Below are 26594 nucleotides of genomic sequence, written 5' to 3' on the forward strand. Positions count from 1 at the left end.
ATGATTTCCTTCGGTTTCTCATACTTGTAAAGCCCTATAGGAGTCAAACCAGCAATCAAACAGATTCAAAGTTTCTAAAAAGAACAAAATGTACATTTGCATTCTCCACTTGAACAAACAATAATAGGTCATCAGCATATTTCCATTGCTAATAGTCATTCCACTAAAATTGGCGGAAAAAAAACTCAAGCTTGTACAAGAGGTGAATTATAATGCCCAGCAGCAATACATTTTAAAAAGTTTTTTGTGTGTTTTTTATTTAGCGTACCTTTCAGCTACTTATAAAGCAATCCTGGATAAGCTGGTCAATGGTTTTTAAATTAACATGCCCATTATAGTGGTGCATTTCAATCACTATAATAATGAATTTGTTAGTAAACCTTGTCTATGTGGAACAGTAAAATAAAAATTGGAAGAGAAAAAAATGATTTTACTATCCTATAAAATTGATTTCTAGTGGTTTGTCATACATGTAAGCCTCTCACACTAACAAACAGCTCACACTAGTCAAACAAGCAATCGAACTGATTCAAAGTTTAGAAAAAAGTACAAAATTACCTTTTTTTCATTCTCTACTTGAACAAACAATAGGTCATCAATATATTTGCATTGCCAATAGTCATTCCATTAAAATTGACAGAAAACAAAATATCAAGCTTGTACAAGAGGCGAATGAACATTTTTATTTTAGTTCTGGATAATGTTGGCGAGGTTAATTTTGCTGCTGTCTATATCCCTACTAAAGAAAACTTCACTTCTTGGGGGTGGTCACTGGAGTGAGCAGGAAATGTCAGACAGCAACAAAAACTTGATGGGAGGTTTTTCCTATATCCCTTTCCCTGCTCTGTTCATGTTAAAGACATTTCCACTCCTCACTCTTCTTCGTTGCAGTTCCACACCATACAGCCTATCAGCTGTGTGGCTCCTGTCTCTGAATGTCATGTGACATGCATTAGGAACTGCATGATGATTGGCTGCCCAAGGCATGGCTACACTGAAGACAGGAATAAAGACCTGTCCTGCCACCGGCAGCAGGTAATGTATTGCACTGTATCCCACTGCATTCATCTCTGCATTTGCTCACAGGATTCGGTCCCCTTAGTCCCCAGGCCCTTACCACTGCAAAGGTGGTTTTCACGGCTCGCGAAGGCTATTGATGATACACCCTTCAACACATGGTGTACCATATTGTTTCCAGTACAGGAAGAGTTAAGAAACTCCAAATGTTATCTATGCAAAAGAGCCACTGAGCTCCACGACTTTCAAAGTTGCAGAGAGCTCTGTCTACTGAAGCTTGTTATCTCAACTGTCAGTCACATTATTTTCTTTTTCTCCCCAGAGGACAGTTCAATAGTTTATTGGGCTGCTCTGTATAATCATTTAGAATGTAGAGTAGTGTGTAAAGTGAAAATATTAACCTCTTCAGGACCGCAGTGTTAAACCCCCCTAAAGACCAGGCCATTTTTCATTAAATTGGCCACTGCAGCTTTAAGGCCAAGTTGCAGGGCCACATGACACAGCACACATGTGATCCCCCCCCCCCTTTTCTTCCCACCAACAGAGCTCTCTGTTGGTGGGGTCTGATTGCCCCCCCAGATGTTTGTTTGTTTGTTTATTTTTGTTAATTTGTGTTTTTTTTATATAAAAATAGTGTGTTTTTTAATACTATTGTATACCCTTCTCCCTTCCTCCCCCCGCCAGCCAATCCCTGTGATCAGCTGTCATAGGCTTCAGCCGATCGCCGCTCAGGTACTGAAGGCGGAGCTCCACTCCGCCCACCAAGCAGGAGATGCGCGCACAGCCTGCACGCAATCTCCTGCAAAACAGAGCCCAAGGACTTTACGCTGATCGGTGTTAGGCAGTCCTGGGGCTGCCGCCGCGGACACGCCCATCGGCGTGACGTGGTCGGCTACAGGTTAAAGAATGATGCAGTGTTATAAAAAACACTATATACCTGAAAATAAAAATATGATAATATTTTCTTTGCTACTAATGTTCTAGTAATTATCCACACTGCACAACCAATTCATTATATCATAATTTTTTTTCACTTCAGTGTCTCTTTAAGGGACCGTTATTGCAAAAAAAAGTAACATTTTAAATACATGTGATTACATACAAACACAAAGTACATTTCTTCTCGAGTAAAATAAGATGTAAATTACTTTTCTCCTATGTTGCTGCCATTTACAGTAGGTAATAGAAATCTGACATTACCGACAGGTTTTGGGCTATTCCATCACTTCATGGGGGATTCTCAGCATGGCCTTTTTTTTTTATAAAGACACTCCCTGAAAATAATTTATACAAAGATGCTGACCAGCCTCCCTGCTCGCTGCACAATTTTTTGCCAGTTGGACTGAGCAACTGCCAATCACTAAGGCCTAGTGCACACCAGAGCGGTTCTGCTGCGGTTTGCGATCCGCTTGCGGGTGCGGATCCGCTAGGGTAGTGTATTTCAATGGGCTGGTGCACACCAGAGTGGGAGGCGTTTTGCAGAAACGCATACTCCCGGGTTGCTGCAGATTTTGGATTGCGGATGCGTTTCTGCCTCAATGTTAAGTATAGGAAAAACGCAAACCGCTCTGAAAAACGGCACTTCAGATCGGTTTGCAAAGCGTTTTTTGTTACAGTAGCTGTTCAGTAACAGCTTTACTGTAACAATACATGAAATCTACTACACCAAAACCGCTTCACAAAACCGCAAAATGCTAGCTGAAACGCTACAGAAAAAGAAGAAAAAGCGTTTCAAAATCTGCTAGCATTTTGCGGATCTGCTAGCAGATTTTGGTGTGCACCAGGCCTGAGTGCTTTTGAAAATAACAAAAAACCCAGACACTCCCCCATGAGGAGATGGGGTAGTCCAAAACCTGTTGGTTCTGTCAGATTTCTATTACCTACGGTAAGTGACAGCAACATAGGAGAAAAGTAATTTACATCTCATTTTACTTGGGAAGAAATGTACTTCGTATTTGTATGCATTTATATTTATTTAACATTTTATGATTTTCACGATAGTGGTTCTTTAAAAAAAATGAATAGCTATTTTTACTGGAAGCACCTACTGGAAGCTTACATGACAGAAAGGTAAAGGTGTCCATAATATAGTTTTATTAGTTCCTGAAATTTGTCTTTAAGCAAGATGATATCTGCAGGTTCCAGATGAATTATTCTCCCTCCGTCTAGGTATAACATGAACTAAATAAATTACATTTTTTTATGAATGCTATTAGCAGAACAGCAGCAACAGCAAGGCTTTCTTTTTCTCACCTTGATAATGTCTTCATTGGTGGATTTGCACTTGACACTAGCTGAAATATCTGTGATGACGCCAGAGGTCTCAATGGCCAGAACCTTTACAGGGATTGCAACTGTCCGGCCTGTTAGAATAGCTGTATTGATTATCTCTGTGTCCTGAAATTTATTTAAATAAAACACATTAAAAAAAATCAAAGTTAATTTCTTATAAGCCACCTATCACAGCATAAGATGAAGCACATAAAATGGGGACTGAGGTAAGAAAAAAAATTGTGACAGAAGCGAAAATGAAGAAAAAATGTAATAGAGCAAAGTTAAATAACTTGGAAGTGTGGGATGAAAGAGGAAATCTCACCATAGCCAGAGGCACAATAGCTCGGATATCCTTCTGTATAACTGCTAGCTGTGTCACCGCTTTGTCCATATCAGGAGGCGGTTTTTGACCTTCATACTCTAAATGCCACATTATCCGCCTTATGACAGACTGACTGGTGAAATTCTCCATCTCAAAGTCCAGCTGCATTACCACATAAGGGGTTTCTTCATCCCTAAAGTTAATTGAAGATAAAACACATCCTAAGTCAAAGGAACTTTAGAATTTTAATCAACATTTTGTAGATCCTTCTTGCTTAGCATAATTTGGTATGTCATGGTTGAGTCCTTCTGATCAAGTATCATAATATTACTGGAAGAAAAGTAAAGTGAAACTTTTTTTAGGCTTAAACTGAGGGTTGTCGCCCTGCATTGCTCTATTACTGCTGTACAGCTTGGAATGTGATCAGTTAGAATCATCAGTGACTGTGCTCTGTTGTTCTACTTATAAAAAAATATCCTTAGCTGTGACAAAGACAAAAGAGAAAAAATGAAAAATTGTCTCCTTTTTTTAGCTAAAGCACACCTGAACTGAGAAGGATGTGTAGACTGCCACATTTACTACCTGTTAAACAATGCAGACTGCCTGGCTATCCTGCTGATCCTCTGCCTCTAATACTTTTAGCCAAATATCATCAGCATGCAGGTCAGGTGTTTCTGACTGACTTCTGACTGGATTAGTTACATGCTTATTTCAGGTGTGTGATTCAGACAGTGCAGACAAAGAGATCAGCAGGACTACCAGGCAACTAGTATGGTTTAAAAGGAAATAAATATGGCAGCCTTTATATTTCAGGTGTCCTTTAGTCTTCACAAATGTGAAGAGATTATTTGGGCACTGATACGCGAGCACTGCTCAAAGCTGCAGCCAGGAACAGGCCAAGAGTCTGCAGGCATAATTTGTTAAGCTTAATAATGCACGTTGAGAAAACACTTCCTCCTCACACTACAGAAGGCCCTTTGCAGCAATTTCTTAAACATTGTGCCTACATAGTGGAAGCCTTTTCACAATGTTTGACAAATCTCATATGAATCCCTGCCAAGAGTTGAGTCTGGGATGCAGATGTCTTTTCTTCTCTTTGAAAGGACTCAATTTAGAACTTGTATTAAATGACAAAAGCAGTTTAAGATACTCTTGAAATAAATGGTCCTTTGCAACATTACTCTTTAAGGTGGTTTAGCTCTGTGGACGATGCCCCCCACACTTGGTGTTGGTGTTTATGCTGTGGAGAAAGTTAGGTTCTAGGCTCATTCCTCACAGCATCCGGGACGTTCACATGAGAAAGTCAGGTGAGACGTTGGGGAAGGGCACTCCATAAATGTGCCAGACTTATTGCAGTTTTTAGTACAGCTAGTGGAGTCAGCAGAGGGCCCCTATTGTCTAAAAAGGAGCATCAATCTCTAGCCCTGCTGGAGTAATAGTCGTTTATAAACTGCGGACACATTTTCTGCACTATATGTTGAACCAATTGCATCAATATTGATTTCACAGTCACACTCTGGAACCAATTTTTGAGTAAGTAAGTTAATCTCCCGGCATTTTTTTGCGATATGTGAGGAAACAGAAGCATCCATGAAAAACCTATACATTCATAAGGAGCACATAAAAATGTTAGTATCCATGTATGAATGGAACTCCAGTGCTGTAAGCATGAGTTCTAACAACATACAGTATATCCTCTATGAGCCTCTATCTGGCCCATAACCGGTTTTATAGTAAAAATATTTCTCATTACATATGCAAGTCTTTTTGGTTGTGCTTTAGGGAATAGAAAGACAAGTCAGTAAAGGTGCAAAATTTAAGACAAAAAATGCTGCAAACAGTTATAAATAAAGTTGTAATACATCAGATCGCTTGTGCTGCTTTGCTTGTTGTCAGTGGAAAAGTTGTTGTTTTTTTTTTTTTTTACAGACCCCTCTCCGTGACTTTTGGTGCTGATCGTCAATTTAACAAGTAGTGATACCTGACTGCAACACATCTCAATGCGCTGAATATTGCTAATTTTGCTTATAGGGAGAGGCAACATTCACTGCTGGTGATCCATTAGTCCAGTCAAGTTAAATGAGTTGCAAATATCCACTCTACATTAATCACAGTACTGCCAACCATGTCTTTGTAAATATGGTGTTAAACTATGGCCATCATCTTTTTCAAAATGGAGAATAAGATAGTGGTAATCTGAATTCAGAAAGCCCCCTTTTTTTAAAACAGGTTTGACAAGTAATGTAAAATCAGTACATCTGTGCTTTGCTTGCAGTATATGGAACAGACTGTTTATCAAAAGGAGTAGGGAGTGATACAGTATATCCAGCTAAGTGTTTCCCTTTCTCTCTTTCTCTCTCTCTATCTCTCTCTCTCTCTCCCTCTCTCTCCAGAGGAGAGAGAGGATTGCCTAAAGTTTTCACCTGCTCACCAAGAGGAGGGGAGAGTGTTAAATAACGGTCAGTTATATTCTGTCTGGAGAGGTGCAGACAGCAGGGGCCTGAGAGTAATGGGATCCACCGTTAAAGGGACTCCGAGCAGTGCCTCTGGGTATGCCTCTAAGCATACCCACAACTAATTAATTATATCCTCACACCTACCAGCATGATGTTTGTAATTATATCCCCCTGGGTTCATTGTATTTCATTGCATTGTGCTGAATGGAGCTGCCGTCACTGGGGAAAGTGTCCTCCTGTGTAATACAATGCTGGACTCCAAAAAGAGCAGAAACTATGGAAAGATGCATATCATTTTGAAGCTCTCTTTCTCCTCTTTTAAATGATATATAAACTGGCGCCCTACGCCTTTTAGTTGCCGCGGTCACAATTTCAATCGTGCAAATAGCGAAAACTAAAAGGCATCGGTTTATATATCATTGAAAAGAGGAGAAAGAGAGCTTCAAAATGATATGCATCTTTCCATAGTTACTGCACTGCTCAGAGTCCCTTTAATCACTTCCCGACCGCCGTATATACAATTGGCGGCCGGGAAGTGGACCCCGCAAGGACCGCCGTATTGACAAATGGCGGCGGTCCTTGTAGGGGCATGGGCGGAGCGATCGCATCATCAGTGACACGATCCTCCGCCTCCGCCTGGCGCCGCTCACTCGCCGCAACATCCCGCCGGCGCTTCCGTATGTTAACCCGACGATCGCCGCATACAAAGTGTATAATACACTTTGTAATGTTTACAAAGTGTATTATACAGGCTGCCTCCTGCCCTGGTGGTCCCAGTGTCCGAGGGACCACCAGGGCAGGCTGCAGCCACCCTAGTCTGCACCAAGCACACTGATTCCCCCCCCCCCCCTGCCCCAGATCGCCCACAGCACCCATCAGACCCCCCCTGCCCACCCCCCAGACCCCTGTTTGCACCCAATCACCCCCCTAATCACCCATCAATCACTCCCTGTCACTATCTGTCAACGCTATTTTTTTTTTATCCCCCCCCTGCCCCCTGCTCCCTCCTGATCACCCCCCCACCCCTCAGATTCTCCCCAGACCCCCCCCCCCCCAGACCCCCCCACCCCATGTACTGTATGCATCTATCCCCCCTGATCACCTGTCAATCACCTGTCAATCACCTGTCAATCACCCATCAATCACCCCCTGTCACTGCCACCCATCAATCAGCCCCTAACCTGCCCCTTGCGGGCAATCTGATCACCCACCCACACCAATAGATCGCCCGCAGATCCGACATCAGATCACCACCCAAGCGCAGCGTTTACATCTATTCTCTCCTCTAAACACCCACTAATTACCCATCAATCACCCATCAATCACCCCCTATCACCACCTGTCACTGTTACCCATCAGATCAGACCCTAATCTGCCCCTTGCGGGCACCCAATCACCCGCCTACACGCTCAGATTGCCCTCAGACCCCCCCTTATCAATTCGCCAGGGCATTATTTACATCTGTCCTTCCCTGTAATAACCCACTGATCACCTGTCAATCACCCATCAATCACCCCCTGTCACTGCCACCCATCAATCACCCCCTGTCACTGCCACCCATCAATCAGCCCCTAACCTGCCCCTTACGGGCAATCTGATCACCCACCCACACCAATAGATCGCCCGCAGATCCGACATCAGATCACCACCCAAGCGCAGCGTTTACATCTATTCTCTCCTCTAAACACCCACTAATTACCCATCAATCACCCCCTATCACCACCTGTCACTGTTACCCATCAGATCAGACCCTAATCTGCCCCTTGCGGGCACCCAATCACCCGCCTACACGCTCAGATTGCCCTCAGACCCCCCCTTATCAATTCGCCAGTGCAATATTTACATCTGTTCTCCCCTGTAATAACCCACTGATTACCTGTCAATCACCTGTCAATCACCTATCAATCACCCATCAATCACCCATCAATCACCCCCTGTCACTGCCACCCATCAATCACACCCTGTCACTGCCACCCATCAATCACCCCCTGTCACTGCCACCCATCAATCACCCGCTGTCACTGCCACCCATCAATCAGCCCCTAACCTGCCCCTTGCGGGCAATCTGATCACCCACCCACACCAATAGATCGCCCGCAGATCCGACGTCCGATCACCTCCCAAGTGCAGTGTTTACATCTGTTCTCTACCCTAAACACCCACTAATTACCCATCAATCACCCCCTGTCACTGCTACCTATCAGATTAGACCCCTATCTGCCCCTAGGGCACACACCCTCAGAATGCTCTCAGACCCCAGCCCTGATCACCTCGCCAGTGCATTGCTTGCATCTATTCCCCCCTCTAATCACACCTTGAGACACCCATCAATCACCTCCTGTCACCCCCTAACACACCTACCCATCAGATCAGGCCCTAATTTGCCCCGTGTGGGCTCCTGATCACTCGGTCAAACCCTCAGATCCCCCTCAGACCCCCTTCCGATCACCTCCCCAGTGCATTGATTGCATCTGTTTTCCCCTCTAACCACCCCCTGAGACACCCATCAATCACCTCCTGTCACCCAGATCAGGCCCAATACAACCTGTCATCTAAAAGGCCACCCTGCTTATGACCGGTTCCACAAAATTCGCCCCCTCATAGACCACCTGTCATCAAAATTTGCAGATGCTTATACCCCTGAACAGTCATTTTGAGACATTTGGTTTCCAGACTACTCACGGTTTTGGGCCCGTAAAATGCCAGGGCGGTATAGGAACCCCACAAGTGACCCCATTTTAGAAAAAAAGACGCCCCAAGGTATTCTGTTAGGTGTATGACGAGTTCATAGAAGATTTTATTTTTTGTCAAAAGTTAGCGGAAATTGATTTTTATTGGTTTTTTTTCACAAAGTGTCATTTTTCACTAACTTGTGACAAAAAATAAAATCTTCTATGAACTCGCCATACACCTAACGGAATACCTTTGGGTGTCTTCTTTCTAAAATGGGGTCACTTGTGGGGTTCCTATACTGCCCTGGCATTTTAGGGGCCTTAAACCGCGAGGAGTAGTCTAGAAAGCAAATGCCTCAAAATGACCTGTGAATAGGACGTTGGGCCCCTTAGCGCACCTAGGCTGCAAAAAAGTGTCACACATGTGGTACCGCCGTACTCAGGAAAAGTAGTATAATGTGTTTTGGGGTGTATTTTTACACATACCCATGCTGGGTGGGAGAAATTTCTATGTAAATGGACAATTGTGTGTAAAAAACATCAAACAATTGTCATTTACAGAGATATTTCTCCCACTTAGCATGGGTATGTGTAAAAATACACCCCAAAACACATTATACTACTTCTCCTGAGTACGGCGGTACCACATGTGTGGCACTTTTTTACACCCTAAGTACGCTATGGGGCCCAAAGTCCAATGAGTACCTTTAGGATTTCACAGGTCATTTTGCAACATTTGGTTTCAAGACTACTCCTCACGGTTTAGGGCCCCTAAAATGCCAGGGCAGTATAGGAACCCCACAAATGACCCCATTCTAGAAAGAAGACACCCAAAGGTATTCCGTTAGGAGTATGGTGAGTTCATAGAAGATTTTATTTTTTGTCCCAAGTTAGCGGAAAATGACACTTTGTGAAAAAAAACAATTAATATCAATTTCCACAGCGCTTAAAAGATAAATATCTTTAATGATCCAAATTCATAAAACAATGATAATTGATCCTAGGCCACAAGAAAACTTATAGCACCTTCCCCACTCTATACAAACATTCAACTCTCACACCACTCGCTCTGTCTCACTGCAGTGAGTGCGTGAAAAAATGCCGTAAAAAAATAGGGATCCCAGTAAAGAATCAAAAAAACCAAAGTTCCACAGGCACATGAATAAAAGGTTCAAGTTGTAGGCGTCGCACTGATTCCAATGCAAGTCCCAGTCAGCCTGCCTGCCCAGCAGTAGCTGACCCAAAGTTCAATCTTCAGTCAAATTGGCAATAATGTTGCTCATACGTTACCCTCCTGAGTTGGGGCAAGATCACGGCTCCACGTTCTGCCTCAATCCGTCACCCGTTTGGCCAGTTACGTGGTTACGGAGAGGCTAGTTGTATAGCACTATCGGGGCTAGATTCCAGATAGATGCGGAAGTGAAACGCTCCACAGCGGTGGATTAGTTTTCAGTGACGTCACTCTAACGTGCGGCGCAGGGTTGCTGACGTTTCAAGGGGTACGCCCCTCTTCCTCAGAGCTGTCCATTCGCCGCCAGTCCACCGCTTATGAGCGTCCACTCCTCCTCAGAACTCCGCCCCTTCACCATGGAGATTAGTCAGCGTATTATGACTTCCTCATTCCTCCATTAGCACGCAGTATAACCCCTCTGCATTACACATGGGTAGTCACTGATGTTTGTTTGATACTTGACATTTACTCAGCATTTCTCCGGCATTTTCAACGTTCCTTAGCATTTTCTAAGCATTTATATAGCCTTTTTATGGCGTTTTTCGTCAGTTAGTGGAATCGCATACTTTGTTTAGTGTCATGTTAATGACATAATGTATAGGTGAAAAACCAGCCTATATATTCATTTATTCCAGTCTAATTCTCACAGGGAGACTGTTCTAGTCCTCTTACTTTATCATAAAAATTTGATTGTAACAATAATTGTAAAAATATTTGTAAAAATATGTATACATATGATCATACTAAAATCCACATGTCCACAATTCTCACATCAATCTTCAAACACTCCTCCTCCATTTTCAACAGATGGCCTAAAAAACACACATTTGATTGACATCAGCCTAAGAAAGCATACATTTCAAAATCACAATTTAACCCTTTTGGAGTCATAGTATCCATTTTAAAAATCCATGCAGATTCTGTACGGGATAATTTTTTAATATAATCCCCTCCTCTCCATTCCCTTTCTACCTTCTCCACACCACAGAAAGAGGAGCCCCGTATTTGGCAGTTATGTACCCTCTTGTAATGCATAGATAACGGATGTTTTTCATAACCTCTTGATACATTATAAAGGTGCTCCCCCATTCTTTTCTTTAATGTACGTTTTGTGCGCCCTATATACTGCTTATTGCACGGGCAGCTAATCATATAAATCAACCCCTTAGTGGAGCAAGAAAAATTGCCCTTAATCGGAAATGTTTCTCCAGTATGGAATGAAGTGACCTCCTGTGTCACTCTCAAACCTCCCGCTGCCTCACACATCCCACAATCTCCACATCTTCTAAATTTACCTCCCCTACGGTTGGACGGACAAGGGGGGTTGGGCACTGTAGGTGCTATTATTTGCCCCACATTGGTACTCCTCCTGTAAATAATTCTAGGAAACTCCTCCAAATGTTCATTTAATAACTCATCCTCTTTTAGTATTCCCCAATATTTATTAATAATTTTCTTGACCTTCCCGGCCTGTTCACAGTAATCCATAAGGAGGGCTGGGCAATGATCTAGTCCTGTAACTGGGCCCTTCTTTCCTGTCAAGAGTACCTCTCTGTTCAACGTATCAGTTTCTTTTAAAGCTGTTTCTAACAGATTGTCATCATACCCCTTTTCCCTGAAACGTTCACTTAGGACACCTGTTTCCTGCATGAAATCTTCTGGCCTGGAACAGTTGCGTTTAAGACGGAAAAATTGACCTAATTAATATGTCCTAAGTGAACGTTTCAGGGAAAAGGGGTATGATGACAATCTGTTAGAAACAGCTTTAAAAGAAACTGATACGTTGAACAGAGAGGTACTCTTGACAGGAAAGAAGGGCCCAGTTACAGGACTAGATCATTGCCCAGCCCTCCTTATGGATTACTGTGAACAGGCCGGGAAGGTCAAGAAAATATTTAATAAATATTGGGGAATACTAAAAGAGGATGAGTTATTAAATGAACATTTGGAGGAGTTTCCTAGAATTATTTACAGGAGGAGTACCAATGTGGGGCAAATAATAGCACCTACAGTGCCCAACCCCCCTTGTCCGTCCAACCGTAGGGGAGGTAAATTTAGAAGATGTGGAGATTGTGGGATGTGTGAGGCAGCGGGAGGTTTGAGAGTGACACAGGAGGTCACTTCATTCCATACTGGAGAAACATTTCCGATTAAGGGCAATTTTTCTTGCTCCACTAAGGGGTTGATTTATATGATTAGCTGCCCGTGCAATAAGCAGTATATAGGGCGCACAAAACGTACATTAAAGAAAAGAATGGGGGAGCACCTTTATAATGTATCAAGAGGTTATGAAAAACATCCGTTATCTATGCATTACAAGAGGGTACATAACTGCCAAATACGGGGCTCCTCTTTCTGTGGTGTGGAGAAGGTAGAAAGGGAATGGAGAGGAGGGGATTATATTAAAAAATTATCCCGTACAGAATCTGCATGGATTTTTAAAATGGATACTATGACTCCAAAAGGGTTAAATTGTGATTTTGAAATGTATGCTTTCTTAGGCTGATGTCAATCAAATGTGTGTTTTTTAGGCCATCTGTTGAAAATGGAGGAGGAGTGTTTGAAGATTGATGTGAGAATTGTGGACATGTGGATTTTAGTATGATCATATGTATACATATTTTTACAAATATTTTTTACAATTATTGTTACAATCAAATTTTTATGATAAAGTAAGAGGACTAGAACAGTCTCCCTGTGAGAATTAGACTGGAATAAATGAATATATAGGCTGGTTTTTCACCTATACATTATGTCATTAACATGACACTAAACAAAGTATGCGATTCCACTAACTGACGAAAAACGCCATAAAAAGGCTATATAAATGCTTAGAAAATGCTAAGGAACGTTGAAAATGCCGGAGAAATGCTGAGTAAATGTCAAGTATCAAACAAAGATCAGTGACTACCCATGTGTAATGCAGAGGGGTTATACTGCGTGCTAATGGAGGAATGAGGAAGTCATAATACGCTGACTAATCTCCATGGTGAAGGGGCGGAGTTCTGAGGAGGAGTGGACGCTCATAAGCGGTGGACTGGCGGCGAATGGACAGCTCTGAGGAAGAGGGGCGTACCCCTTGAAACGTCAGCAACCCTGCGCCGCACGTTAGAGTGACGTCACTGAAAACTAATCCACCGCTGTGGAGCGTTTCACTTCCGCATCTATCCGGAATCTAGCCCCGACAGTGCTATACAACTAGCCTCTCCGTAACCACGTAACTGGCCAAACGGGTGACGGATTGAGGCAGAACGTGGAGCCGTGATCTTGCCCCAACTCAGGAGGGTAACGTATGAGCAACATTATTGCCAATTTGACTGAAGATTGAACTTTGGGTCAGCTACTGCTGGGCAGGCAGGCTGACTGGGACTTGCATTGGAATCAGTGCGACGCCTACAACGTGAACCTTTTATTCATGTGCCTGTGGAACTTTGGTTTTTTTGATTCTTTACTGGGATCCCTATTTTTTTACGGCATTTTTTCACGCACTCACTGCAGTGAGACAGAGCGAGTGGTGTGAGAGTTGAATGTTTGTATAGAGTGGGGAAGGTGCTATAAGTTTTCTTGTGGCCTAGGATCAATTATCATTGTTTTATGAATTTGGATCATTAAAGATATTTATCTTTTAAGCGCTGTGGACATTTTCATAACTATTTAACATTGAGGTTTTTGGGGATCGCCTGGTCCAATCAGCTGCTGAATTAAACCAATTGGCGCAAGCTGCAACTCACAGTTTATAATATCAATTTCCGCTAACTTGTGACAAAAAAATAAAAACTTCTATGAACTCACCATTCTCCTAACGGAATACCTTGGGGTGTCTTCTTTCTAAAATGGGGTCATTTGTGGGGTTCCTATACTGCCCTGGCATTTTAGGGGCCCTAAACCGTGAGGAGTAGTCTTGAAACAAAAATGACCTGTGAAATCCTAAAGGTACTCATTGGACTTTGGGCCCCTTAGCGCAGTTAGGGTGCAAAAAAGTGCCACACATGTGGTATCGCCGTACTCGGGAGAAGTAGTACAATGTGTTTTGGGGTGTATTTTTACACATACCCATGCTGGGTGGGAGAAATACCGCTGTAAATGGACAATTGTGTGTAAAAAAATCAAAAGATTGTCATTTACAGAGGTATTTCTCCCACCCAGCATGGGTATGTGTAAAAATACACCCCAAAACACGTTGTACTACTTCTCCCAAGTATGGCGATACCACATGTGTGGCACTTTTTTGCACCCTAACTGCGCTAAAGGGCCCAAAGTCCAATGAGTACCTTTAGGATTTCACAGGTCATTTTGAGAAATTTCGTTTCAAGACTACTCCTCACGGTTTAGGGCCCCTAAAATGCCAGGGCAGTATAGGAACCCCACAAATGACCCCGTTTTAGAAAGAAGACACCCCAAGGTATTCCGTTAGGAGTATGGCGAGTTCATAGAAGATTTTATTTTTTGTCACAAGTTAGCGGAAATTGATTTTAATTGTGTTTTTTCACAAAGTGTCATTTTCCGCTAACTTTTGACAAAAAATAAAATCTTCTATGAACTCACCATACTCCTAACGGAATACCTTGGGGTGTCTTCTTTCTAAAACGGGGTCATTTGTGGGGTTCCTATACTGCCCTGGCATTTTAGGGGCCCTAAACCGTGAGGAGTAGTCTTGAAACGAAATTTCTCAAAATGACCTGTGAAATCCTAAAGGTACTCATTGGACTTTGGGCCCTTTAGCGCAGTTAGGGTGCAAAAAAGTGCCACACATGTGGTATCGCCGTACTCAGGAGAAGTAGTATAATGTGTTTTGGGGTGTATTTTTACACATACCCATGCTGAGTGGGAGAAAGATCTCTGTAAATGGACAATTGTGTGTAAAAAAAATTAACAAATTGTCATTTACAGAGATATTTCTCCCACCCAGCATGGGTATGTGTAAAAATACACCCCAAAACACATTATAATACTTCTCCTGAGTACGGCAATACCACATGTGTGGCACTTTTTTGCAGCCTAACTGCGCTAAGGGTTCCAAAGTCCAATGAGCACCTTTAGGCTTTACAGGGGTGCTTACAATTTAGCACCCCCCAAAATGTCAGGACAGTAAACACACCCCACAAATGACCCCATTTTGGAAAGTAGACCCTTCAAGGTATTCAGAGAGGGGCATGGTGAGTCCGTGGCAGATTTCATTTTTTTTTTTGTCGCAAGTTAGAAGAAATGGAAACTTTTTTTTTTTTTTCTCACAAAGTGTCATTTTCCGCTTACTTGTGACAAAAAATAATATCTTCTATGAACTCACTATGCCTCTCAGTGAATACTTTGGGATGTCTTCTTTCCAAAATGGGGTCATTTGGGGGGTATTTATACTATCCTGGAATTCTAGCCCCTCATGAAACATGACAGGGGGTCAGAAAAGTCATAGATGCTTGAAAATGAGAAAATTCACTTTTTGCACCATAGTTTGTAAACGCTATAACTTTTACCTAAACCAATAAATATACACTGAATGGGTTTTTTTTATCAAAAACATGTTTGTCCACATTTTTCGCGCTGCATGTATACAGAAATTTTACTTTATTTGAAAAAAGTCAGCACAGAAAGTTAAAAAAATCATTTTTTTGCCAAAATTCATGTCTTTTTTGATGAATATAATAAAAAGTAAAAATCGCAGGAGCAATCAAATAGCACCAAAAGAAAGCTTTATTAGTGACAAGAAAAGGAGCCAAAATTCATTTAGGTGGTAGGTTGTATGAGTGAGCAATAAACCGGGAAAGCTGCAGTGGTCTGAATGGAAAAAAAGTGGCCGGTCCTTAAGGGGTAGAAAGCCCTAGGTCCTCAAGTGGTTAAGAACAAGTACCCTGCTGGATGCTACTATGACAACTGGCACTTGTTATGTATCCAGGATCCTGTTGGATGACTATAATTCTACTGAGATGTGTAGTGCTTTGACTGTGCTGAAGAAAACATGGATTGTGGACACTTAATGGTACTACGGGGACTTGTTTATTTGGCATCCTGCTAAGGAATCTAACTCCACTAGTATTTGTAGTTCATCTGTTATTGGAATGTGAAGTGACTAGTGTGTATTGTAACCATTTTCTGGCCAGCTTTCTGTGGAATCTGTGCCCAAAAAATACCATGGGCCTGATTCACAAAGCGGTGCTAACCTAGTTAGCATGCCTAAAGACTTTGGGCGTGCTAACTAGGGTGCTAAGTACTTAGCACGCACCAAAGTAAATCAGATCACGCGCAAAGTACTGTGCGCAAAACTTTGCACGTGCAAAGGCCAGCACGCGCCAAATGTTGCACCGGGTGCGACGAAAACGGTGCACCAGATGCGCCTATAAATGTGCACCCGATGCGCCTATAAAGGCGCATTGGATGCACCCTAAATGTCGCACCTGTGCGATGTTTAGGACGCATCCAATGCGCCCTCACAGGCGCATCGGGTGCGCCGTTGTTTCGCGCGCACCGTCCTTTGCGCGTGCAAAACGTTGCGCACAAGTGCTAATTAGCGCATGCAAAGGATTTTTAGGCGTGATAAGTGGCTTTTCACAAGCATGCTAACAGTTAGCACCGCTTTGTGAATCAAGCCTCATGTCTATTGGGGTCACCTATGTTTGTCTGTTGTCTCTCTCAGTCCCGATAGGGCTAAATAATCACAGTGTACTTTACATTCCAAGCAAACACAAATAAATGTTGCTTTCATTTTGGAAAGTAGGGAAAAGGGGCTAAAAACACTTTTGTTTTTGTTTTTTATGTTTTCTTTATACCCAGAACTGAGGAACTGTGCTTGTAGTTCTTACAAAAAGTGGGCTAGTCTTTCTAACAGAAACACAGACAAATACTTTTTACAGAGTGAATAAGAATCTCTGTCACATTTCTACTGTTGTCTCTCACTTTTGGATCCCTAGGACCACCAAAATTCATAATAAAGCCAATAATGTCCCCAATAGGAACACAGACAGAACAAAACATGAGAAGAGGTAAAAACTCAATTCTACACTATTTCACAAACTTTTGTTTGTTTGTTTGTTTGTTTTTCTGGGGTAGGCTTTGAAGTATTCAAAACCTAGGCAATTCCAATTGAGCATGCAAATAAAAAATATATAATCAGTGGTCAATTGCTGTAATATGCAAATTTCCACTTTACTTTCACAACATTACCACAATATAATGACCCTGTGCTGATACAGATAATAATTTCAGTATTTGTATAGCGCCTTTCTCCTGTCGGACTCAAAGCGCTTGCGAGGCAGCCACTAGAGCGCACTCAGTAGGCAGTAGCAGTGTTAAGGAGACTTGCCCAAGAAACTCCTTACTGAAATAGGTGCTGGCACACTATCCAGATCACATGCATAGTTACATTTTATTAATCTTAGCCTAATTAAAATTAGTTAGGAAGGAAATAACAGTACTTTCATTATAGTGATGAACAAAAAAAAAATGTAACGCGCAAATCTCTATAGACCCAAGGAGAGATCTAAATGTATCCAGAGCAGCCACTACCCCCACCTTTTTTTCTTTTGCCAATTAACTTATTACATAATTTGGAAAAAAAAAAACTCACTCCTGACAATCCAACCTCTCAAACTCCATTTAATCATGTGACCGCTTATATTCTATATAATAGCCAAACCTCGAGCACCAATTAGCCACTCCCGCCGCACTGGTATGCAGAGTTTGGCTGTATAATAGCGGAACTGCAGTGCCCAATTTGCTCTGCTGGTGTTGTGATTTATGGCGGCACCTCATTTATCAATTGGACTGTGCGCCAATATTTACTGCTTTGATGTGGCCAGTTGGGGGATTTTGGTAGCGATTTATAAATGCACCCTGACTCACCTCATCTCAGACCCAGGATCTTCCCAACCACCTCATACAGACCCCAAATTTGGAACGTTGGAAGGAGCAGTGGCATAGGGCCTGAAGTCACAACCAGGCTCGTGCTCATCAGGCAGCCAATGCATGCTCAAGTACAACTACTTTCTATCCTCCTTCTTAAAGGATACCAGAAGTGACATGATGAGATAGGCACGGGTATGTAGAGTGCCAAGCACACTAATAACTATGCTGTGTTCCTTTTTTTCTTTCTCTGCCTGAAAGAGTTAAATAGCAGGTATGTAAGTGGTTGACCCAGTCCTGACTCAGACAGGAAGTGACTACAGTGTGACCCCCACTGATAAGAAATTCCAACTATAAAACACTTTCCTAGCAGAAAATGGCTTCTGAGAGCAGGAAAGAGATAAGAATGGTCAATATTTCATAGATTTTTAGCTCTGGCACACTTCAATGAATGTGCCATTGAGCAAAAACAATAAAACAGTTTAAAATTGAAAAGTAGATTTGCACATAATATAAAACTGTGGAATATCTTAAAAAGCCATTTTTAGGAGAAGGAAGATGGATACAATCGTTTATTTCATTAGTTTATTTTCGCTTCTGGTGTCCTTTAAGGCATCTATCATGATGCCATCACAATGCTGGCAGGGAGCTCTCCAATGTACTCTGTTGTGCTGTCTACTCCTCCCCTCCTGTAATCTGGTAGTGCTACTAACAGCACATGGCTGCCAGTATCTGTACTGGGACATGTGCAGGCTATCCAGAGACAGGTGTGATAGTGGGCCCTATGCTACTGATGAAGGTTATTTACATCTCAAATCATTAAGATACGTTAATTGGCTTTCCCCGTTCAGGGTCATGGCCTAGCACCCGTTTATTAATGGGTTTTTACCTTGTGACTATATACTTTGAGAAGTGCTGCAGAGGATGTCAGCAGTAAATAAATACTAAATAACAATAATAATATTTATGATGATGATTATTACTTTATCTTCCAAGGGGGTGGAGTCTCATAGTAGGGGTGGTTAGAGATAGCTTAAAGGACAAGTGAAGTTAGAAGCATATGGAGGCTGCCATATTTATTACTTTTTGTACAATACAGCTGCCTGGCAGCCCTGCTGATCTCTTTGGCTGCAGTGGTGTCTAAATCACACTAGAAACAAGCATGCAGCTAATCTTGTCAGATCTGACAATGATGTCAGAAACAGCTGATCTGCTGCATGTTTGGTCAGGGTCTATGGCTAAATGTATTAGAGGCAGAGGATCAGCAGGCCTGCCAGACGCATTGTGCATGGAGGCTGCCCTATTTATTTTCTTTTATACAATGTGCATTGCATTGCAACTTTTGTGGGAAGTAGCTGTTTACAGCTGTTTCCAACTGCCAAAAACCATGCAGCAGCTACATCACCTGCCAACAGTAAAATGTTCACTGGAGTTCCTCTTTAACACCCTCAGTGATAATGACCAAATATGCATGCTATCTTCTGTACTTTGATAATTACAGCTATAGATTTATTTTATCATTGAAGTGCCAAAACTAGTGGCATACATAAGTGAATATATTATAGTGGAAGTGGTTCAAGCTGCATCAAACCTGTTTATTATTTTTTCTTGTGTTTATTTTATAGTCGAGGTCATTGGATGCGTGTCCATATATAAATTGACTCCAATACACATTAAGTCATAAATTAGAATTAAGATGAAAATGAAAGTTGATGTGTCTAGATGTGTGCATGAAAAAAGGGCGCCAGAAAAAAAGGGCCCGGCTGGATACCGAAATGGCGCCGGTGGATAAAAAAAATCTCAGTAACGATGAACATCATTAATGAAATTGTTTAACGATAAATACAGTTTTAAAACAGATGGGAGTTGATAACAAAAATATATTAACGTTAAAAATCCTTATCTAATTCAACAATACAGCTTAACCCTACTCTCACACAGAACCCTCCCCTGGTGGTGCCTAAAACTAACCACTCCCCTGGTGGTGCCTAACCCTAACTCCCCCCCCTGGTGGTGCCTAACCCCCGGAAGTGCCTAACCCTAACAAACCACTTAGTGATGTCTAACCCTAACCACTCCCCCCTGGTTTTTCCTAACCCTAACTGCCCCCTAGTTTGTGCCTAACCCTAACCACTCCCCCTGGAGAAACACCCTTTTACACATAGAAACGATAATAAGTTTATAACTTAACTGTACATACAAACAAAATAATATCGGGTCACAGCCGGTCACATATGAACACAAAGTAACATAATTTTGTCAATAAAGACCATTCATACAACTACTATACTATACTATACTATACTATAACACTATATAATATATTATTATATATTAATGTTAAAAAATTTTAATGTCATTCAACAATAAAGCTTAACCCAACCCTACTCTCACACAGAACCCTCCCCTGCTGGTGCCTAAAATTAACCACTCCCCTGGTGGTGCCTAACCCTAACCACCCACCTTGTGGGGCCTAACTCTAACCACCCCCTTGATGGTGCCTAACCCTAACCACTCCCTCTGGTGGTGCCTAACCCTAACCTCTCCCCCTGGAGAAAAACCCTTTTACACATAGAAACGATAATATGTTTATAACTTAATTGTACATACAAACTAAATATTATGACAAAAACTATAACGTTGCAAGCTTCTAAAATGATAACATACTTACATACAAATTTTAATATTCTAATGTGGTTAACGATATTTGTCGGGCGCCCTTTTTTCAGTGTATTAAAGATAATTGCATTAGAGTCTATGGCAGCGCCCTTTTCGTCCACTAGCCGCCGGCGCCCTCTTTTCCTGCTACCGTCTAGATAACATTAGAAGTAAAAGTAAGAGTATTGGTCTATACAGAAAATTTTGATTTGTTTCAACTAACGGGTGAGAATTCCAGGCAGAGCGCCAGCTGAGATGGAATTACACGGGGAGTTAAAGTTGCTGTATCATAGCAGAACACAATCAGCCTGCCGTGTTCCCGATAGTCTTTTTTCAATCAACTTACATTAAGAACTCAGGTCACATATGAACACAAAGTAACATAATCTTGTCAATAAAGACCATTCACACGGCTATAACACTCACATGCTGGAACCTCCTGGGGCTTAAATATAAAAATCATATAAATATGTCCCTCTACTTATTGATGCACACTACAGCACCTCAGAAGGGAATCTCATCACAATGTAAAAGACTGACGTTTCCTTTACAGGCTGCATATACTGTAGCTTTAAACTAAGTGGTTCTATTGTCAGTACCAGCTAATGACAGAGTTGATGTTTTATGCATCGTTCATTGTAATTGACAAAATCACATATTGCACACCCACTAATGACAGAATGGGGGATACCCAATCCTGTCATTATAAAGGACAGAGAAGACTGATGACTATATAATGGGAAGTAGGTTTATGGAGCACCACGCTGCTTTCAGTGGCATCTCTGATGCTGGGCACTGTTTTCATCTGAGTGGAGTGATGAAAGTTGCTCTGCCTAATAAACCCGGTGCTATAATCTGCAGACCATTTTCTTGCATAAATGTGACCACTAAAGGTCCAATTTCTAGTGAAAAATCGTTTGAGCGATCAGAAATTCTGATCAAATTGGTTATAAATAATCTCTGTTGAAGAGCACAATCGATTACGAACGATTATAAAAATAGTCGTCTGATTGGATTTTCGTCAAACCAAAATGTTGATTTTGTTGTTAGTTGTGATAGATAGAAAGCAATGATTGGTTTGTTGATGGTGTAGTGAACGATTTTTCTTCCGATCTGAATTATCTGATCGCTCAAATGATTTTTCGCCAGAAATTGGATAGTTAGTGGCCACCTAACTATAGAGGCATTAGGGTCCGAGATTAAACAGCCCCACTTCACAGAAATGGATGGTGTCAGCACTGGCGAAGTCCACCTCGGCACTTTGGTTTACATCACTGGACATTACCAGTAGATAAGCATTTTGTGGATTTTGGGAAGTTTAATAGTTTTATTTTTCTGATTGGGTTGGGGAGGAGCTAGTTGCTAGGGGAAATGATGAGAGGGTGTAGAACAGGAAGATCAATAACAGTGATGTCTAGTTACCCTGTGAGCGTGGAGGTCCTGTGCTTGATGCACCTTTACATACTCTACCAAAGTCAAATAATTACTTCAAATACTTCAGCACCTCCAGCAAAACAGTATGCCAAAAAAGCATGCAGCATCTCCTTCCACAGACATCATCTGCCAGCAGTAAAATGTAACCATGTGGCAAATGTCAGAATGTAAATCAGGGAGAGGAAAGCTTTTACGTTGAGCAATCACTGACTAAATCATTTATACATAATTATTGTAAAAATGAAGCACTTTTTTATTACATTATTTTCACTGGAGTTCCTCTTTAATTTTAAAGATAACAGTGAGTGTCATTCAGTTACAAAATGGATTTTAATAAAAGACTTGAAAACCAGGCATGGCAGTATTCCCCACCTCCTATCGGATACCAGTGGAAAGAGACCCTTAACAATGGGATAAAGGTACTTGCCACTTCCCAGGACTGGTTCTAGTCAGAATGGGCCCTCTGCAAAAATTACAAGAGGTCTCCCTGACCCTCAACTCCCCTTGTCCCCGAAATTGGCATTAGATGGCACCAGAAATTATTGATGTTTGTAATGAATAGCGGAGATGCCGCCGCGCGGTCTGGCGGCGGGGCGGCTGTCTCCGCGTTCACACCGGCGGTTTCCGCACAGCAACATGTGTCTGGTTTGCCTGGTCCTTCTGGTGCACACACATGGAGAGCTTTGCGCACACGCCAGAAGACAGGACCTTTATGCCAGCAGGAGAGGTATCAGCTGATCAGGACGATCAGCTGATCCTAGCAGAACTCCTGATTGGCTGAGTGGCTGCGGAGGGCTGTAGTATATATAGATCTTGCTTGTCAGTTGCTGGTTGTCTGCCGTTGCGAATACTTACGTGTGAGCACTCAGACCTCAGTCACATCCTACAGTGTGTTAGAACCAGGTGGACCTGGGAATTCACACTTAGCCAGATTCCGCTCTTGTTATTTACTGTGTTATACTTTAGACCAGTTCCAGGGTGTTGAGACCAAGGACCTCACACCCAAGCTTAAGATTACTGTGTCATTGCTGTGTTATCCTCTAGACCAGTTCCAGGGTGTTGAGACCAAGGACCTCACACCCACGCTTAGGATTACTGTGTCATTGCTGTGTTATACTTTAGACCAGTTCCAGGGTGTTGAGACCAAGGACCTCACACCCAAGTTTAGGATTACTGTGTCATTGCTGTGTTATACTTTAGACCAGTTCCAGGGTGTTGAGACCAAGGACCTCACACCCAAGCTTAGGATTACTGTGTCATTGCTGTGTTATACTTTAGACCAGTTTCAGGGTCTTGAGACCAAGAACCTCACACCCAAGCTTAGGATTACTGTGTCATTGCGGGGTTATACTTTAGACCAGTTCCAGGGTGTTGAGACCAAGGACCTCACACCCAAGCTTAGGATTACTGTGCCATTGCTGTGTTATACTTTAGACCAGTTCCAGGGTGTTGAGACCAAGGACCTCACACCCAAGCATAGGATACTGTGTTATTCTTCAGACTAGTTCCCGGGTGTCGAGACCAAGGTCCTCACATCTCAGACTAGGATTGTGCTTGATATCTGTTATGACCTTTTGCTCTGTCGACCTCTCTCTTGCTTTCTGATTCGGTACCTCTGCCTATCTGTCTACTAGTTGCCAACCTTGCCTGTACCCGGTTACCGAATCAGCCTTCTGTGTTTGTACCTTATCTGCTCGTGTGTTGCCGACCTGTCCTGCCTGACCATTCTGGCTGTCACTCATCCCTCGAGTGTTCAGTCTGTCTGTACTACCCGTGACACTATTCCACCAAGTGTCAGTTAGCTGCAAGGACCTCCTGCTCCTCAGAGAGTCCTTCCTGCAGTGCAGCCAGTGGCCTCTATCTCATAGGAGTCCCCTGGCTGCAGTACAGTCTGATTCCCAGTTTACCAGGGAATCACTGGCTGCAAGATTATCTCTATCCCCTTCTCTTTAAGAGATAGTCCCTACACAGCCGAGGGCCACCTGCTCCTCAGGTGGTCGCTGGCCGTAGTTTTCTGTGTCTCCCGCCCCACAGGAGATAGCCTACAGTTGCACCAAACACTTACACTTTATTAGGTGTCCAGAGGTTAGTCATACTTGTATTATTGGTGATTCTGCAGATCATCCATAATCAGGTATACATCTGTATTGTTGATGATTCTGCAGATCATCAATAATCAGATTCTCTCTGTGTGCTCACACCAATCGTTACAATTTTGCTCAGGGCCCAAGAGCTGGCTAGTGGACCTCCAGGTCTCCCTCCCCCCAAGTGAATTGTGGTCCCCTAGGGCTGAGTGTTTGCAGCAGACCAAACTCACTTGTCAGGCCAACGTTCTTCTACATCAGTTTGTGTGCTTTTGTCTTCATCCTCATGGGTGCCTTTTCTCACGTAACATGCCACTCGGTCACGGAGAACATGCAGCCAGCAGGCATGAGGATGGAAGCACATGGACTGATTGAGGAGTGTGCTGACTGGGCAGGTAAGCTCCCTCTACTGCAAATACTCTGCAGCGGTCATGGGGACCACTATTTACGTGTGTGTGTGTGTGTGTGTGTGTGTGTGTGTGTGTGTGTATATATGTGTGTGTCTTTGGTCTCTGTCATACTGTTAAGCCACAAAGAAATATATGAGTGCAGTTGCATAGCAAAAGTTATGCAGAGGTTGCAATCGCACTGGGGCCCCTGGACCCAAGGTGCCCACTAGGGGTCATCTTTCATCCATCTTATTAGCTTTTTATTGGTGCTCCTGGTAATGAACACCTCTATATGTACATTGCATAGTGGTCATCCTTAACAAACTGTTTCCATACTCTAAATACACCTCTCTGATACTGCAGCTATCATTAGCTGGCTCCATTTCGATGGAGTGCTTAGGGCCCCATGTAAAACTCGCAGTGGGGCCCAGGGCTCCTCAGTTACACCACTGTATGAGTGTACTGTGAAGCAGTGGATTTATTATACAATACCGCCAAGCTATGTCTTCAAGACAGCAGAATTCAAGCTGTTAGGTATTTATAAAAAATTGTAAGTGTGGAAGCCAGTATCATACAACATATTTGTGGTGAATTTCAAGCACATTTGTCCAAAACAGATACAGGAGCGAAGGTTGATGACAGCAATATTTCACACTGTCATAGCAGTTCATGGATGGGAATTTTGACATGTGTTTCTAACCACTCTGATGCTCAGTAATGATTGCTAGAAGTTCTGAGCAGACAATTCTCCAAACAACTAAATCTCCACTGATTCAAGAAAGGCGAGAAGTTAAACAAGAGCCACTAGTCGCCTATCAGTTAGCTTGCAGATACATTTCTTTGTCTTCCGTGGAAGATGCACAAAATTTTCTGCTCAACATTAGTTGCCACAGGTGGTAGAGTTCATGCTGTTACTACTGATACACTGTCTGCTATCCAACCATATAGCTTTCAGGATTTATCAACGTGTTTACCATTGTGTTATGTTGTGCAAGCTTTTTCCTTTCAGCTTCAGTTCAATTTCATTTAGCTTTTAGTGCTGCTTTTACAATGTGTCCATCACCTATAACAGTGTAACAAATGTATTTGGCTTAGAAGAAAAATGTGTTAGGCTCCTTTTCCACTTGCTGTGATCCATGCCAAGAAGCAGTTCGGGGCAGTTTTTCCAATTACAAGTAAATCATGGTGCCCCTTTTCCATCAGTGCGTTCTTATTTTTTGTGCATGGCAAACGTCAGGCTGCAAAATTATTGAAGCCATTACGCTCGGTTCCTGATGGTTCACGGCACAATCACAGCAAGTGGAAAATGTGGGTTGCGTGATTGTATCGCAGTGCGATTTTGTACGCAATCTCACTTTTTAGTGGAAAAGGAGCCTTTAGCATATAACAATTTCAATATCGTATACTTCTAGCACTGTACACAGCCATCACATTGCATCAATCAGATTGTTAAAACAGAGTATGGAACTTGTTTACCAGTTATGGCTGTACTGCTATACCTTCCAAACAGTTCTCTTATATTATACAATAAACGTGTGCCTTTCTACAATAAATACCATATTTTTCAGACCATAAGACACACTTTTTCTCCCGCAAAAGTGAGGAGAAAAAGTCCATGCTTCTTATCGTCCGAATGTGCCTCAAATGACCCCCCTTCCCTACAGTCACTGCGGCAGAGCCGCCATGTGCAAAATACATCTAAGTGCATGTCCCCTGCACAGTCCCCGCTGAAAGGCTGTATGTGGGTAGAGGCGACATGAACAGAGTGCAGTGTGTCTACGTGCCCCCCCGCACAGTCCCCATCAGAGCCACTATGTGCAGAGCGCAGCAGAAGCTATTAATTACCTTTCCGGCCAGCGCGAGTCCTTCATTTCCTTCTTCAGTGTTCAACAGACTTCCATATAGGACATCTGTCTCCTCATCAGCAGTGCACGCACTTTGCCCGTCTTGTTACTTTCTGATTACTGGCTTCCTCTCACTGCGTGACCCCGGCGGCACACATGCAGAGAGGAGGAAGTACTGACACTTCCTCCCCACCCATGAGCAAGCTCTGCATTTCGGCTAAGCAGAGCGGGGGACAGTGGGAGCGCTAAAGAGGAAGGATGGTGCTGTGACTAATATGTCACAGCACAGCATATTAGGAAGCATTAAAAACATTTTATGTAAAAATGAAGTCAGGGGTACTTTAAGTAAATTCAGTCTTCTAGGACTGCAGCAATGTGTC

At 42.6% G+C, this 26594-nt stretch overlaps 1 protein-coding gene across 1 annotated transcript in view; it reads right to left on the reverse strand.

The window, feature by feature from the left end:
- The window catches only part of TMEM132E (transmembrane protein 132E), a 649576-nt gene that overhangs the window by 46923 nt on the left and 576059 nt on the right, over positions 1–26594 (reverse strand). The window contains exons 4-5 of the mRNA XM_068268597.1: positions 3614–3806; positions 3271–3414 (exon numbers count right to left, since the gene is read on the reverse strand). Of these exons, the coding sequence (XP_068124698.1) occupies positions 3271–3414; positions 3614–3806 (337 nt within the window). The remainder of the gene's footprint in view (positions 1–3270; positions 3415–3613; positions 3807–26594) is intronic.

Source organism: Hyperolius riggenbachi, chromosome 2, assembly GCF_040937935.1.
Source record: "Hyperolius riggenbachi isolate aHypRig1 chromosome 2, aHypRig1.pri, whole genome shotgun sequence".
Lineage (NCBI taxonomy): Eukaryota > Metazoa > Chordata > Amphibia > Anura > Hyperoliidae > Hyperolius > Hyperolius riggenbachi.